The 12,370-nt window shown below is 41.7% G+C and overlaps 1 protein-coding gene across 1 annotated transcript in view; it reads left to right on the top strand.

Annotated features, from left to right (window-relative positions):
• MTMR12 (myotubularin related protein 12) overlaps positions 1–12,370 on the top strand; it is a 40,749-nt gene that overhangs the window by 15,171 nt on the left and 13,208 nt on the right. Inside the window, exons 5-10 of the mRNA XM_048504121.1 lie at positions 199–329; positions 2,912–3,005; positions 4,673–4,796; positions 9,179–9,254; positions 9,627–9,733; positions 11,468–11,592. Of these exons, the coding sequence (XP_048360078.1) occupies positions 199–329; positions 2,912–3,005; positions 4,673–4,796; positions 9,179–9,254; positions 9,627–9,733; positions 11,468–11,592 (657 nt within the window). The remainder of the gene's footprint in view (positions 1–198; positions 330–2,911; positions 3,006–4,672; positions 4,797–9,178; positions 9,255–9,626; positions 9,734–11,467; positions 11,593–12,370) is intronic.

Raw genomic sequence — 12,370 nt, 5'->3', positions numbered from 1 at the left:
TTCCCTTTGCGGAAGTAACAATTATATCGAACAAAAACTTGGCGACTGATTCAGAAAAATCCTGAATAGAACCATCCAAAAAAGACTTTATCCTTTGCTCATGTGTCATACCCATGCTAGAGAATGTGAACAATGCTCAATGCTTATACCTTAAGTATATCCTATTTGGGCAGTGAAGCAGTGTGCGTTTTCTTTTAGTTTATGATGACAGAAGAAAACCTTTATTCAACCAGCTGAGAAGATACCCGGAGAAAATAATAATCTACTGCAAAGACCTGAGAGTGTTTCACTTCTGCTTGAGGTACACAAAGGAGGAAGAAGTGAAAAGGGTAACTATAACCTTGTTAATTGTTCCCCTTAATTAAAAAAAATGGGAGTGACTATGACCTGATGTCTGAATTGAAATTACTAATTACTAACTTCCTGGTAATCGAAGAAATCCACTGTGGAACTATGCGTTCCAAAAGGGGTGTGTGGTCCTCAGGTTCATGTTTCTCAGTAGTAAACGGGGTGCTTGCAAGAAAGAATTAACTAAATGGGGAGGGGTGCAGCAAATTGAAAGTAATCTCGAAAGGTGGAGCCAAGAGAGAATGGCATTTTTAACTGAGAATAGATCTCCTACCTAGCCATTTTACCATCCTGCCTTCCCCACCTGCTATAATCTCCTGGCAAAGACCTGCCCCACCCTCATCACAGCAGGTGCATAAATCCCCTCCCCCCAGTATGTCAATCCCTGTTTCTGCCTGCGAGTTAGTGCAAGGCTACTTTAGAGCCGGTTCCTTTGGAAGGAGAAATGTAACTAAGGGTGCTGTATTAAGATTTCTTTATAACTAGGTGTTCTGTATCTAATTATTCTGTTTTCACATTGAGTAACTTACCAGTGAGGAAGTTTATTCCTTTAAAATCAGTTGCTAAACAGAGAGATATTTCACAGTAGGTTTCTTGATTAGATTAGTCAGCACTGATGCCACAGTCACTACTGACCTCCCAGAACAGCTCTGCTGGAACCACTTCATCCTGTTAAAAGGGGTTTGTGTAAAATTAGCGACCTGTTGTCTGCACTGGCAGCCTTCTGCAAGAGACTGATGTCCAAGGTTACACCCAGCATTTGTTGTCCTGTTGGGTGTCATGATAAAATTATCCAGCTCTCCCTGTTCTCCTCTGCCATCCTCTGAGTTGACAGCATATTAACACCGGCGGCCCCATCAGTGGACTGAGTCCTGATTGCTTCCATCTCCCCTGCTGTATGTTTCTGTTTCTCTTAATTTGGAGACAGTTCTGGTGAGAGGACAGTCAAGCAACCACTTACCACTAAAAGAGTAAAAGCAGCAAGGGACTTGATTCATGCTGTTAGAAATTGCTTAATCTTGCCCCTGCTGACTAGACCTTTTGTGTATTCTAATTATTCTAGTCACCCTAGTGACTTTCTCAGAGATCAGGATTCCACCCTTTCATGTGCATTGTTGAAGTTTTGTTACATTGCTGGCAGGATGCGGAAATTGTTAACTGTTAACATTATTGCTGCTGCTGTTTTTTTACTTTTTGCTGATCTATGAGTGTGTTTGATAGAATGAATGAAGAGGAATTGGAACTGAAAAGCATTCTGAAATGGTGGTGGAACCCACCGAAGCCATTGGAAGTGGAATTGTGCATTATTTAGAGATGCAGAATCAAACAAAGATGACTGTAGCTCTTGGCATAGTGGTTAAGAACAGGTGTACTCTTGGCATAGTGGCAGTGGCATAGTGGTTAAGAGCAGGTGTACTCTAATCTGGAGGAACCAGGTTTGATTCCCCGCTCTGCCACTAATCTGGGGAATTCAGATTAACCTGTTCACTCCAACACACTAGCTGGGTAACCTTGGGCTAGTCACAGCTCTACGGAGCTCTCTGAGCCACACCTACCTCCCAGGATGTTTGTTGTGAGGGGGGAAGGGAAAGGAGTTTGTAAGCCCCTTTGAGTCTCCTACAGGAGAGAAAGGGGGGATATAAATCCAACTCTTCTTCTTCTTGTGGGTCTTCTTTGCTGCTGTATTAGACATGCCCCTTAGTCATGGAGAATATGCTGAAGGCTCTTACAGGCTGTTAATCACTTGTGGCTTACAGTCATCATAGTTAGCATGATTCAGCCAACTAAATCGGCAAGCTGTGGTTAACCACAAACTGAAGAGCAGATGAGAGAATTTCTACGGGTGGCCAAGCAGTGGGGAGCATGCTGCCAACCACTAAGCCAGGAGTAGCCAACCTATGGTGCTCCAGATGTTCATGGACTACAATTCCCATCAGTCCCACTAGCATGGCCAATTGGCCATTCTGGCAGGGGGTGATGGGAATTGTAGTCCATGAACATCTGGAGCGCCTTAGGTTGGCCACCCCTGCTTAAGCCGTGGCTTCGCACAAATAGAAACGAAGATGGAAGGCTAGGATCCCTGGAATCACTTTAGATCTAGACAGCATGGAGTGCAGTTGGATAGATGTGTATTGACTTAATCCACTTTGGGGAGGGCGGCATACAAATACAATAAATAAATAAATAAATAATGGTAACTGCACAGAAATGTTTGGGAACGTTAGTTTGTCTGCTGCAGCCCAGACAAGTCTTACAGCACCACAAACTATCAGGTGACTTACAGTGTAAGCTTTTGTGAGCAAGAAGCTACTGAAACGCTTTAATAGGAACATATGCAATATCACTGGCTACTGCTATCTCTCCTGATATGTGTGAAAATTACAGATAAATATGAAGAGCATTATTGCAGTGTGATGGTTTAGAGGAGAATCGTCCTTTAAAACAGCTAAACATTGACTTAATGTTACTGCAAGAAATTGCCAGCTCTGTCACCAAATAGGACTTCAACTCCTGCTGCTCACTTTTTTAATTTATGGGATGTGTCTTGTCAATCTTTCCTTAGATTGTCAGTGGCATAGTTCATCAGACACAGACGCCGAAGCTATTTAAACGCTTGTTTCTGTTCTCTTACGTGGCAGCTGCACCAAAAGATACAGGTAAGCCTGTGCCACGTGACAATCTCCACACTTCATAATCTGTTTCTTCATAGAGTAATTCCTATTGATCCATTAGACTTACGTCTGAATTGGTTTGTTACACGTAGACTGAAACAAATTACTGATTCCATACAGGTGACCGGGCTACCCTGTAACTTGGAGGCCATATCCTGCCAAATTGAGGTGTTAGGTTGGCTCTGGTTACCTGAAAGGGCCCACGGTATGCATGCTACTCTCAGGGATTTATGATGATAGATGTGTATTGACTTAATCCACTAATTTTCATTGCAACTTCTGTGCGCTGTAATGCATTTCGGTGGAGCCCTTGCAAGTCAGTTGGCAGTCTTGGCTCCTGAATTATCCAACGGGCTCCTATAATATTCCCAGTTGGCAATACTATCCTTTGTTTTAGTTCGTCTCCTTTTTAAAAATTGGTTTGGCTTGGACTGTCTACTTTGACATTAGTTGTGTTATACTACATTGCCCAAGGTTCTGCTGTGTTTCCTTGGGTCTGTTTTGGGTCTTTTGGGCTTGTTGGTTTGGGTGTTATTGGGAGGCTTTTGGCCAGTGTTTGTTTTGCTTGCTCTTGAGTCTTTTACTATTCTTTTTCCTGCAGAAAATATGGTATCCCTCTCATAGGAAACAGTAGTTGGTGTCTGGAGACACCTTATTCATGGGCCCCCCATAAAGATCCAAGAGGTCCAATCACTTGAAACGTGAGGGTTATTTAGTGGGTGGCTACTATCATCTGGTGCTATTTTGGTGCCAATTTGCTTCAAAAACAGCCCTGCCAGCCCTCCTGGAAAGATTTCCCACAGTGAATAGCAGAGTTGAGTAATATCAGAATCCCCCCTCTACCACTCCGCCCCCCCCCCCCAAAAAAAAGACCTGGAATGTTGATATTTTTTGTCTCCCTGCTACCAAGTTCCAAAAAATACCATTATTTTTTGTTTGTGGTTCACACCCCAATTAGCATAACTACTGTAACCTGAGAACCTTTGATACACTTGAATTCCTTTGGTCCTTAAGTCTGGTGTGGTCACAGAAGTGACTTTGCGGTTTGCCCAACTTCCGAAGGCAGGGAGTAACTACAAAAGGACTTTTCTTGATTCTCTGGACTGCAGGGCAGGTTTATATGAGAGAAAGTACTCTTTTGGGCTGCTTAGGGATTTTAAGGGCAAAACTATTAACTGATAGTGTAGCGGGGAGCACTAGCAAAGGCCTCTGATCCCTGGATAAATGTGTGTTTGGTATTGTTAAGTTGTATAGTGGTGTTCAGTTCTTTAAGAACCTACCTCCACAGTACTCCTCAAAGTGCCTTGAGGTGAAAAGCTGGTTGAGGCTTTGGTACAAAAATATTTCAAAGAGCCCAGAAAAAAATACTGTGCATATCGGAGCCGTGTTTTCCCTTTATATTCTGCTTCAAACATTAGGTAGGTGTGCCTCCTTTTGAAATTTGGCTATAGCTTGAAGTAGCAGCTTTGATGTGTAAACATCCCAGTGGAATACTAATGGTAGCCTTTTAATCACAAAATTCACACCTGCAACTCTGGTAGATTAGAAAGACTTCACTTCAAATACATCTCCTTATCTCACAATCAAATTGGTAATACTGCTCCCTTCAAGCATCAGATTTCAGCTGTAACTTGTTTGTATCTTTTTAACAGAATTAAAAAACCAAACAGTGATGTTTGACACTGTTACAGACTGGCGTCAAGAGTTGGAACGCACCAAAGGAAACCTGAAATTCAAAGCAGTGAGTGCCAACCAAGACTACAAAGTCTCTAAAAAGTAAGGAAGCATTTCAAATGTTCTTTAATACAGACAAGCTGGGAGAGATCGTTCAAATCATTTCATACATACAACTGGCTGTGGTTTAAGAACAAAATAGATTACACAGGTTTCAAAATTGATTTTTTCAACCAGAGCTTTCCTATAACTATTCCACTTTCAAACTAACTTTACTTTTTTTTAAAATGTCATGCTACTGGAATGCTATTATCTGGTAATGTATTGTGAAAGGCTTTAATGGCTAGAATCAGCTGGATGTTGTGGGCTTTCTAGGCTGTGTGAGAAACCCATTGTACCGTGACATGCCCCTGAAGATTCCAGCCATAGATTTAGGTGAAGCAATTGGAGCAAAAACTACCAGACCATGGCCACACAGCCCGAGAAACGCAGAACAGCCTGCATCAGGTATTATGGAAAATGTGCTTATTGGCATGGTGGGGCTTGAAAGATTAATTGGTGCGCTCCTGTATGCCTGATTGAGAAATTTGAAATTGAAGATTTCGGAAATCGCATAGCTATGGTGTATGCTGTATGCTCTTTTGGTGCACAGGCTTAGTGGATTATTTTTACATTTCTTATTCTGAGCTGCTATGAGAAACAGTGTTGAAAAAGAAATTTAATATAGCAGTGTATATGCGCAGAAAATAGCCTTTTGCAAAGACAGCAGTGATTATCTAGACTCTTAAATGTATTGGTATAGTAAAGGTTTTTAGGAGCCCTATGGCACAGAGTAGTAAGCTGCAGTATTGCAGTCGAAGCTCTGCTCATGACTTGAGCTCGGATCCTGACGAAAGTCCATTTCAGGTAGCTGGCTCAGGGTTGACTCAGCCTTTCACCCTCCTGAACCCCGACTACTTTTTCCTGCTGGCAGTGCACCCCGTTTGTGGGAGAAGCTGGATTTAACTGACCACTATTCTCAGTATATTTGCAATGTGAATCTGGAAATACCATGGCGGATAATGATTGAATGTAGTTGTTGCTGGCAGAGCAATGAAGGTTATCATCTGCACACCTGTAGTGTTTCATGCTGGGGTTGGAATGAAGAAACAAGGATGCTCAAGTCTGCATGTACAAGCGATAAATCCTCCCTCCTGAAATGCTTGTTCCACTGTCTTTTGTAGAAGCCAAATGCTTCCTTTCTGCACTCTTAAGCATGTAGTACTGTTAAAACAGGAAGTAGAAGCAGAGCTTCCTCCTTAGCCCTGCAGCAGAGCCCTCCTGTTTTGTATATCTCATTTGTTTGTCTGCTCTCCTCACCCAGGAGAGAAGTGATTTTTCCCTGGCTTTCCCACAGCAAAGGCTGCTTACCGGCTTCCCCTGCGGATTGCCAGCATTTTTTATTTTGCCTCAGATAGTATTGGTGGTATAGTATTTTCCCCCAAGATCAGTTGCAGCAGTAGATATTTTTTCTGTAATTGTTGAGACAGGTTTGTAAATGCCAAGTGATGCCAAGGAAGTGCTTGGTGCCAGTTTGTTCTGTTCCCCGAGCAAACTAAAAAGCAGGTGCCTTGCATGTGGCCAGAACGGAGTGTAAGACCCACAGACAAATAAGTAACAGTTCAAAAACGGTTTAATAACATTGAAAATTTAGGGCTCTGACTCCTCCCATGAAGTCTATCTAATAAAAGAATACTTGCGATGCTGGAAACGTTTGGAGATGGTTTGAAGAATTTGCAGATGCCAACTTTTAACTGCTTCTAAGGAAGTCTGCGCTGTTTGCTGCTTCTTCTGAGTTCTCCCATTGGGCTCTGTTTCCTTGCAGTTCTGTTGGCTTACTTGAAACATTATGGATCTTTTACACCTTATACGTCTGAGATATTGCTGTCTCCAACCTTCACCAGACACCTGAACTAAAAACAAACTGTAAAGCAGGAATTGCTAACTTATAAGACTGCTAGAGTGCTTTGCCTCTAGAGGGCTTCTTAAAGGGACAGGGTATAACTAAGGTTTCCACAGAATGCTGTACAAAAGGCAACTAAACACATTCTAAGGGTACAACTGAGGTTTCAATAAGGAAAATAGTGAGGGTGTCTCTGTGGGCATGGCACAGTTTGAGTTTTAAATGGATGAATAAAAGGAGCAGCAGTGGCGTAGGAGGTTAAGAGCTCGTGTATCTAATCTAGAGGAACCGGGTTTGATTCCCAGCTCTGCCGCCTGAGCTGTGGAGGCTTATCTGGGGAATTCAGATTAGCCTGTACACTCCCACACATGCCAGCTGGGTGACCTTGGGCTAGTCACAGCTCTTCTGAGCTCTCTCAGCCCCACCCACCTCACAGGGTGTTTGTTGTGAGGGGGGAAGGGCAAGGAGATTGTAAGCCCCTTTGAGTCTCCTGCAGGAGAGAAAGGGGGGATATAAATCCAAACTCTTCTCTTCTTCTTCTAATGGGTGTCCTGATTTATTTAGGTGTTGACAGTCATTAGTTAAAAGGGGCATTTGACTCCATATCTAGAGCCCTACTGTGGAGAAAATTGACGGCGTTACACATGGACCCCAGACTACTGTTTCTTATAAAACAGCTACACACTTGCACTAGCTGCAGAATAAGAGCCGCAACAAAAGGACCGCTCACAGAAAATATCATCACAACCAGAGGGGTCAAACAAGGCTGTACATTGGCCCCCACTTTGTTCACAGTCTCTATGCGATCTAGTGCCAACCTCCAGAAGGCCAATGGGCATGTTCCCAAACTAAGCACTAAACACGCGTGTCTGCCAAGTGTACATGCTGACGACACTGTTCTTCTTTTCCCACACTAAAGTTGGTCTGCACTCGGCTCCTTAAATTGCTGTGCTGAATATTGTAAGAGGAACGAACTGGTAATTAACTATGAAAACTGAAAATAATGGTCTTCGCTAGAAGACCTCCTAGTCATACATGGACCATCAATAACAGACCCATCAGTTCAAATATTTGGGCATAACTCTTTACTAGCAACCTTAATTGGGCAGTACATAGGAAATTAGCACTCGCTGCAGCTAACAACAGTGCCCTAGCAATTCAGCCTTTTTCACTGTGGGCCACCAGTATATACTCATCCGCATTGAAGGTGTTCAATGCTAAATGCGGCTCTCAGCTCCTCTATGGAGCACCTATTTGGATCGGAGCTATAAACAAAAATATAAACACAGCCCAGTCCCGTTTCTCCCACAAAATTATGGGCTTACCAAATTGTGCTTCATATGCAGCCCTATGTTTAGAACTCGGGCAAATATCATATGCCACGATGGCCTGGCTGAGAACTGTCAGATACTGGCTACGTATCCACTATTTGCAGGATCACTCCAGTTTGTTACACCTCATGCTTTCCGACTTTGCAAATTCGAGGTGGCGGAAACTAGTTGAGGGAAAAAGCAGCACTCTTGGCGTTTCATTCGAGTCGTTAGTTCCTCTATCCCTATCATAAGCATATAGCTGCTAGAAAACTAAGCTATTAGAACAAGAGTATCGATATGATAACAGCCGCGCAGGAAAACGTGTTCCCGCCTGACCCTGCTTATTCCAATTGAACAAGGACACATGGCCAGTTATTTACAGTGGATCACCAACCCTAAATTAAGAAGAGCTTTAACACTGGCCAGATTCAATCTAATGCCTTCTATGCTGCTCTATGGCAGATATCAACAAATTGATAAACAGAGGAGGCTATGTCCATGCAATATGGGTCAGGTGGAGACACTCGATCATACCCTCTTTCATTGTGTAAGGTTTGCAAAAATCAGAATGTCACAATCTGCACTTATCCCATTTCTGTATAACAATCTAACTGATGCTCTTAAGATACCTATGCTTTTGAACAACATGGATCCCACAGTGTGTGAGAATGTAGCAAAATTTCTGCTAACAATAATAGACGTAAGTCTAGATGAATACCAACCAATGTCTATGTATTATGACCACATATAGCCAGCAGTAATTTTTCTAGCTTCTGTCAGTATCCGATGACGTTTAAGTGAGTTAACTTAGCTGAAGGAATGTCCTATAGTTACAGAAGGACCATGTATATATTTTAGTATTTAGTATTTTAGTACCAGTGTCTATAATTGTGAGCAATAATGGGCAAATTTTGTATGCTGATTTTGTATGTTTATTTTATGCCAATAAAGGCTTGTGACAGTCATTAGTTCTAACAGTTCTGAAACTGCCATGAGTTCTGTGTTCCAGGGGGGAAAAGTCATTACATATTCTTACTATAGGAGTACAGCCATTGCTGCTTTTATTGCCGCCACCCCACCCACCCACTCCAATCACATGGAAGAACTATCCCACCCACCCACTCCAATCACATGGAAGAACTATCCTAGTGGGGGAAGCCTTTAAATCTGAAGCAATGGTGACTTTCAGGACCGTGCAGGTTTAAGGTTATTAACATTTATTTTTTTAGGTTACCACCCTACTTTGTTGTTCCCATGGCTGTCTCTGAAGAGAGTCTTCTGCAGTATCAAGGAAAAGGAGTGCCCGTGAGTATATCTGTAACAAAAGTGAACGGAAAGTAGTTCTAATAAGCCTTCTCTGCAAGGCTTATTGTGGTGCAGCTGACAAATTAGAGCAGTGCAACAAATGGGTGTGTATTATGAACATGACAGAGAAACGCACATGGCAGACAAAATTGTACATGGAACATTCTGCTTATGTTCTAGATGTCACACAGTGTGATTATGTACACAAAATGGAAACTCGCGGGTGTGTTGTAACATCGCGTGCCCTGGGCACATGTACGATTTTCTGCATGGAGCAGTCCCAAGCTTTCCTTTGGAAAGCTACCACTTTGCTCTGAATGTATATAAAATGAGGGTCTTACCTGGCTTATTGCCTATAAATGTGTGTTGCAGATCTGGTGCTGGTCTTGCCATAATGGTGCTTCTCTTCTCAAAATGTCGTCTTTCCCGAAAGAACAAGATGACAGCACTTCACAGATGCAGAAAATCTTCTTGGAAGGGTCAGTAATAGCTGTTCTGTTCAATATTTGGGGTAGTCCTTCCTTTGTACTGTATGTACATTGAAGCGAACACTTGACTTAATTTCTGTTTCAGCGTGCTGTTCTGATTAAATTGGATGCTGGGAACTATGCTTTAAATACATGTGCTTCCAGAAGATGTGCCAACTGAAAAACTATTTGCACGATATGATTGCTAATACTCACACATGGTTGATAGTATATTGGACTAAAGAGTAATAGGGCAGTTGTATGCTGTAAAGTACATAGAATAGAATAGAATAGAATAGAATAGAATAGAATCTTTATTGGCCAAGTGTGATTGGACACACAAGGAATTTGTCTCCGGTGCATATGCTCTCAGTGTACATAAAAGAAAAATACATTTGTCAAGAATCATAAGGTACAGCACTTAACGATTGTCATATAGGTCTAGTAAGCAATCAGGAAACAATCAGTAGTAATGAAAACATAAAATGTAAAATCATAAAATAAAATAAAATGTAAAATAAAATGAAAAATAAAATGTCAGCACAGGCTATAGTCATACAGTCATAAGTGGGAGGAGATGGGTAATAGGAATGATGAAAAAAGTAGTGCAGTAATTATATAATAAGTATATAATAAATAGTTTAACATTATCGAGGGAATTATTTGTTTAACAGAGTGATGGCATTCGGGAAAAAACTGTTCTTATGTCTAGTTGTCTTGGTGTGCAGTGCTCTGTAGCGACGATTAGAGGGTAAGAGTTGAAACAGTTTATGTCCAGGATGCGAGGGGTCAGTAAATATTTTCACAGCCCTTTTTTTGACCCGTGCAGTATACAGGTCCTCAATGGAAGGCAGGTTAGCAGCAATTGTTTTTTCTGCAGTTCTGATTATTCTCTGAAGTAATAGAGTAATAGGGCAGTTGTATGCTGTAAAGTACATTAGTAAGAGCCAGTGTGGTGTAGTGGTAAAGAGCGGTGGACTCTTATTTGGTAAACCAGGTTTGTTTCTCCACTCCTGCACATGAAGCCTGCTGGGTGACCTTGGGCTAGTCACAGTTCTTTCAGAACTCTCTCAGCTCCACCTACGTCACATGGTGCCTGCTGTGGAGAGAGGAAGTGAAAGGAGTTTGTAAGCCAATTTGAGACTGCTTACAGTTTGTAAGCCAATTTGAGACTTCTTACTGTTGAGAAAAATGGGTTATAAATCAAAACTTTTCTTCTTCTGAGATGCTTTTCCTCAAGCAGTATAGAAGTCTCAATTGTTTAGCCCCCCAAGGCTATACTTTGGGTGTGTAATTGGTCTTGGATTTGTAATGGGGTGTGGGGATGTATATCAGTTTGTCAACAAATCAGGTTTGTAAGCCACTAATTGGAAATTCTTAAACTTAGCTATAGAGGCTGCTTTAAAAAAGCATGCAAGTTAAAATAGTAGCAGAGCATCTAGTCAGTTTAAAAAATTATCAAAGGCAGTGAATGCTTTGAATGTTCCCAGAACTGTTAACAAAGAGAACTAGTGTTACAAACACATGTGAAACGATTCTTTACTAAAAAAAAAACCTAAGGTAGCTGGTAACCTGCATCCACTTCACTTAAAAGGTTTGGAAATCCTTGAGATTATTGGTGCCATAGTTAACCGGTTAACAGTTCAGAATGTGTTGTATTTATGTTATAGAGACTTGGATTGTAAGGTTGCTTCCTCCCATTAAAATGTTGAAACCCTAACCTTCAATACTTAATTGTGTGTTCAGAATGTACAAGACAGTTCATAAGCCACCTTATGAAGCCATGAAAATTGATGACCTTCCAAGCAGTCTTCCATCTCTACAAGATATCCAAACAGCATATACTAGATTTAAACAGCTATTTCTTGTAGGTAAGTGAATAGTACCAGGTAGAAGACTCAAACCTGTTTAAAGCAAAGATATCAGGTATTGGTCCATCAAACACTACTACCAAAAGGAGCTATAGCAGTTCTGATCTAAGCTTACTAGTGTATGACCTTGCTTGTCTAAAGAGACTGGGTTTTAACAGTTTGCTGACTACAGATTTGTGTCCTGGGTGATAAATATTAAACTAAAGATGGTCAATTTCCACACACTGTTATCCAGTATTACCAAAATATCTTGCTATATTGATAACCATATCTGAAACATTGATCTTTAGAAAGCTGTGCTTGGTTTCCAATAGTACTGAGTTGGCTTTTCTCCCTTTTGTTTCACTCAGTTCAGTCTTACTTTAGGATATATTTTCTTTTTGCTGTCAAGAGAGGCCTGGAGGTAGTTTGCCATTGCCTGCCTCCGCGTCACGACCCTGGTATTCTTTGGCAATAATCCATCCAAATACTAGCCAGGGTCAAGGCTAAGAGCATGTGACTGGCCCAAGGTCACCCAGCAAGTTTCCGTGATCCAAGGCAGGATTTGCACCTGGGTTTCCCAGGTTCCTGGTCTGACTCTTTGAACATTAGATACATATAGTTGTCATGAATTGTGGCTTGATTGTAACTTCAGAATTCAAGCGAAGCTACAGTTTTCAGTAGCCCCGCCCCACGCAACTGGAGGTGGTAATGGAAGCGTGTTGTTCTCCATGTTGGGATGCAGACAGAAACAGGTATTGGCCTGGGAATGCCAGGCTGATCCACAGAAATTTCTTAC

Source organism: Sphaerodactylus townsendi, linkage group LG07 (genome assembly GCF_021028975.2).
Source record: "Sphaerodactylus townsendi isolate TG3544 linkage group LG07, MPM_Stown_v2.3, whole genome shotgun sequence".
NCBI lineage: Eukaryota > Metazoa > Chordata > Lepidosauria > Squamata > Sphaerodactylidae > Sphaerodactylus > Sphaerodactylus townsendi.
Note: the sequence above shows the minus strand (reverse complement) of the source record. Positions and strands in the feature narration are given on the sequence as shown.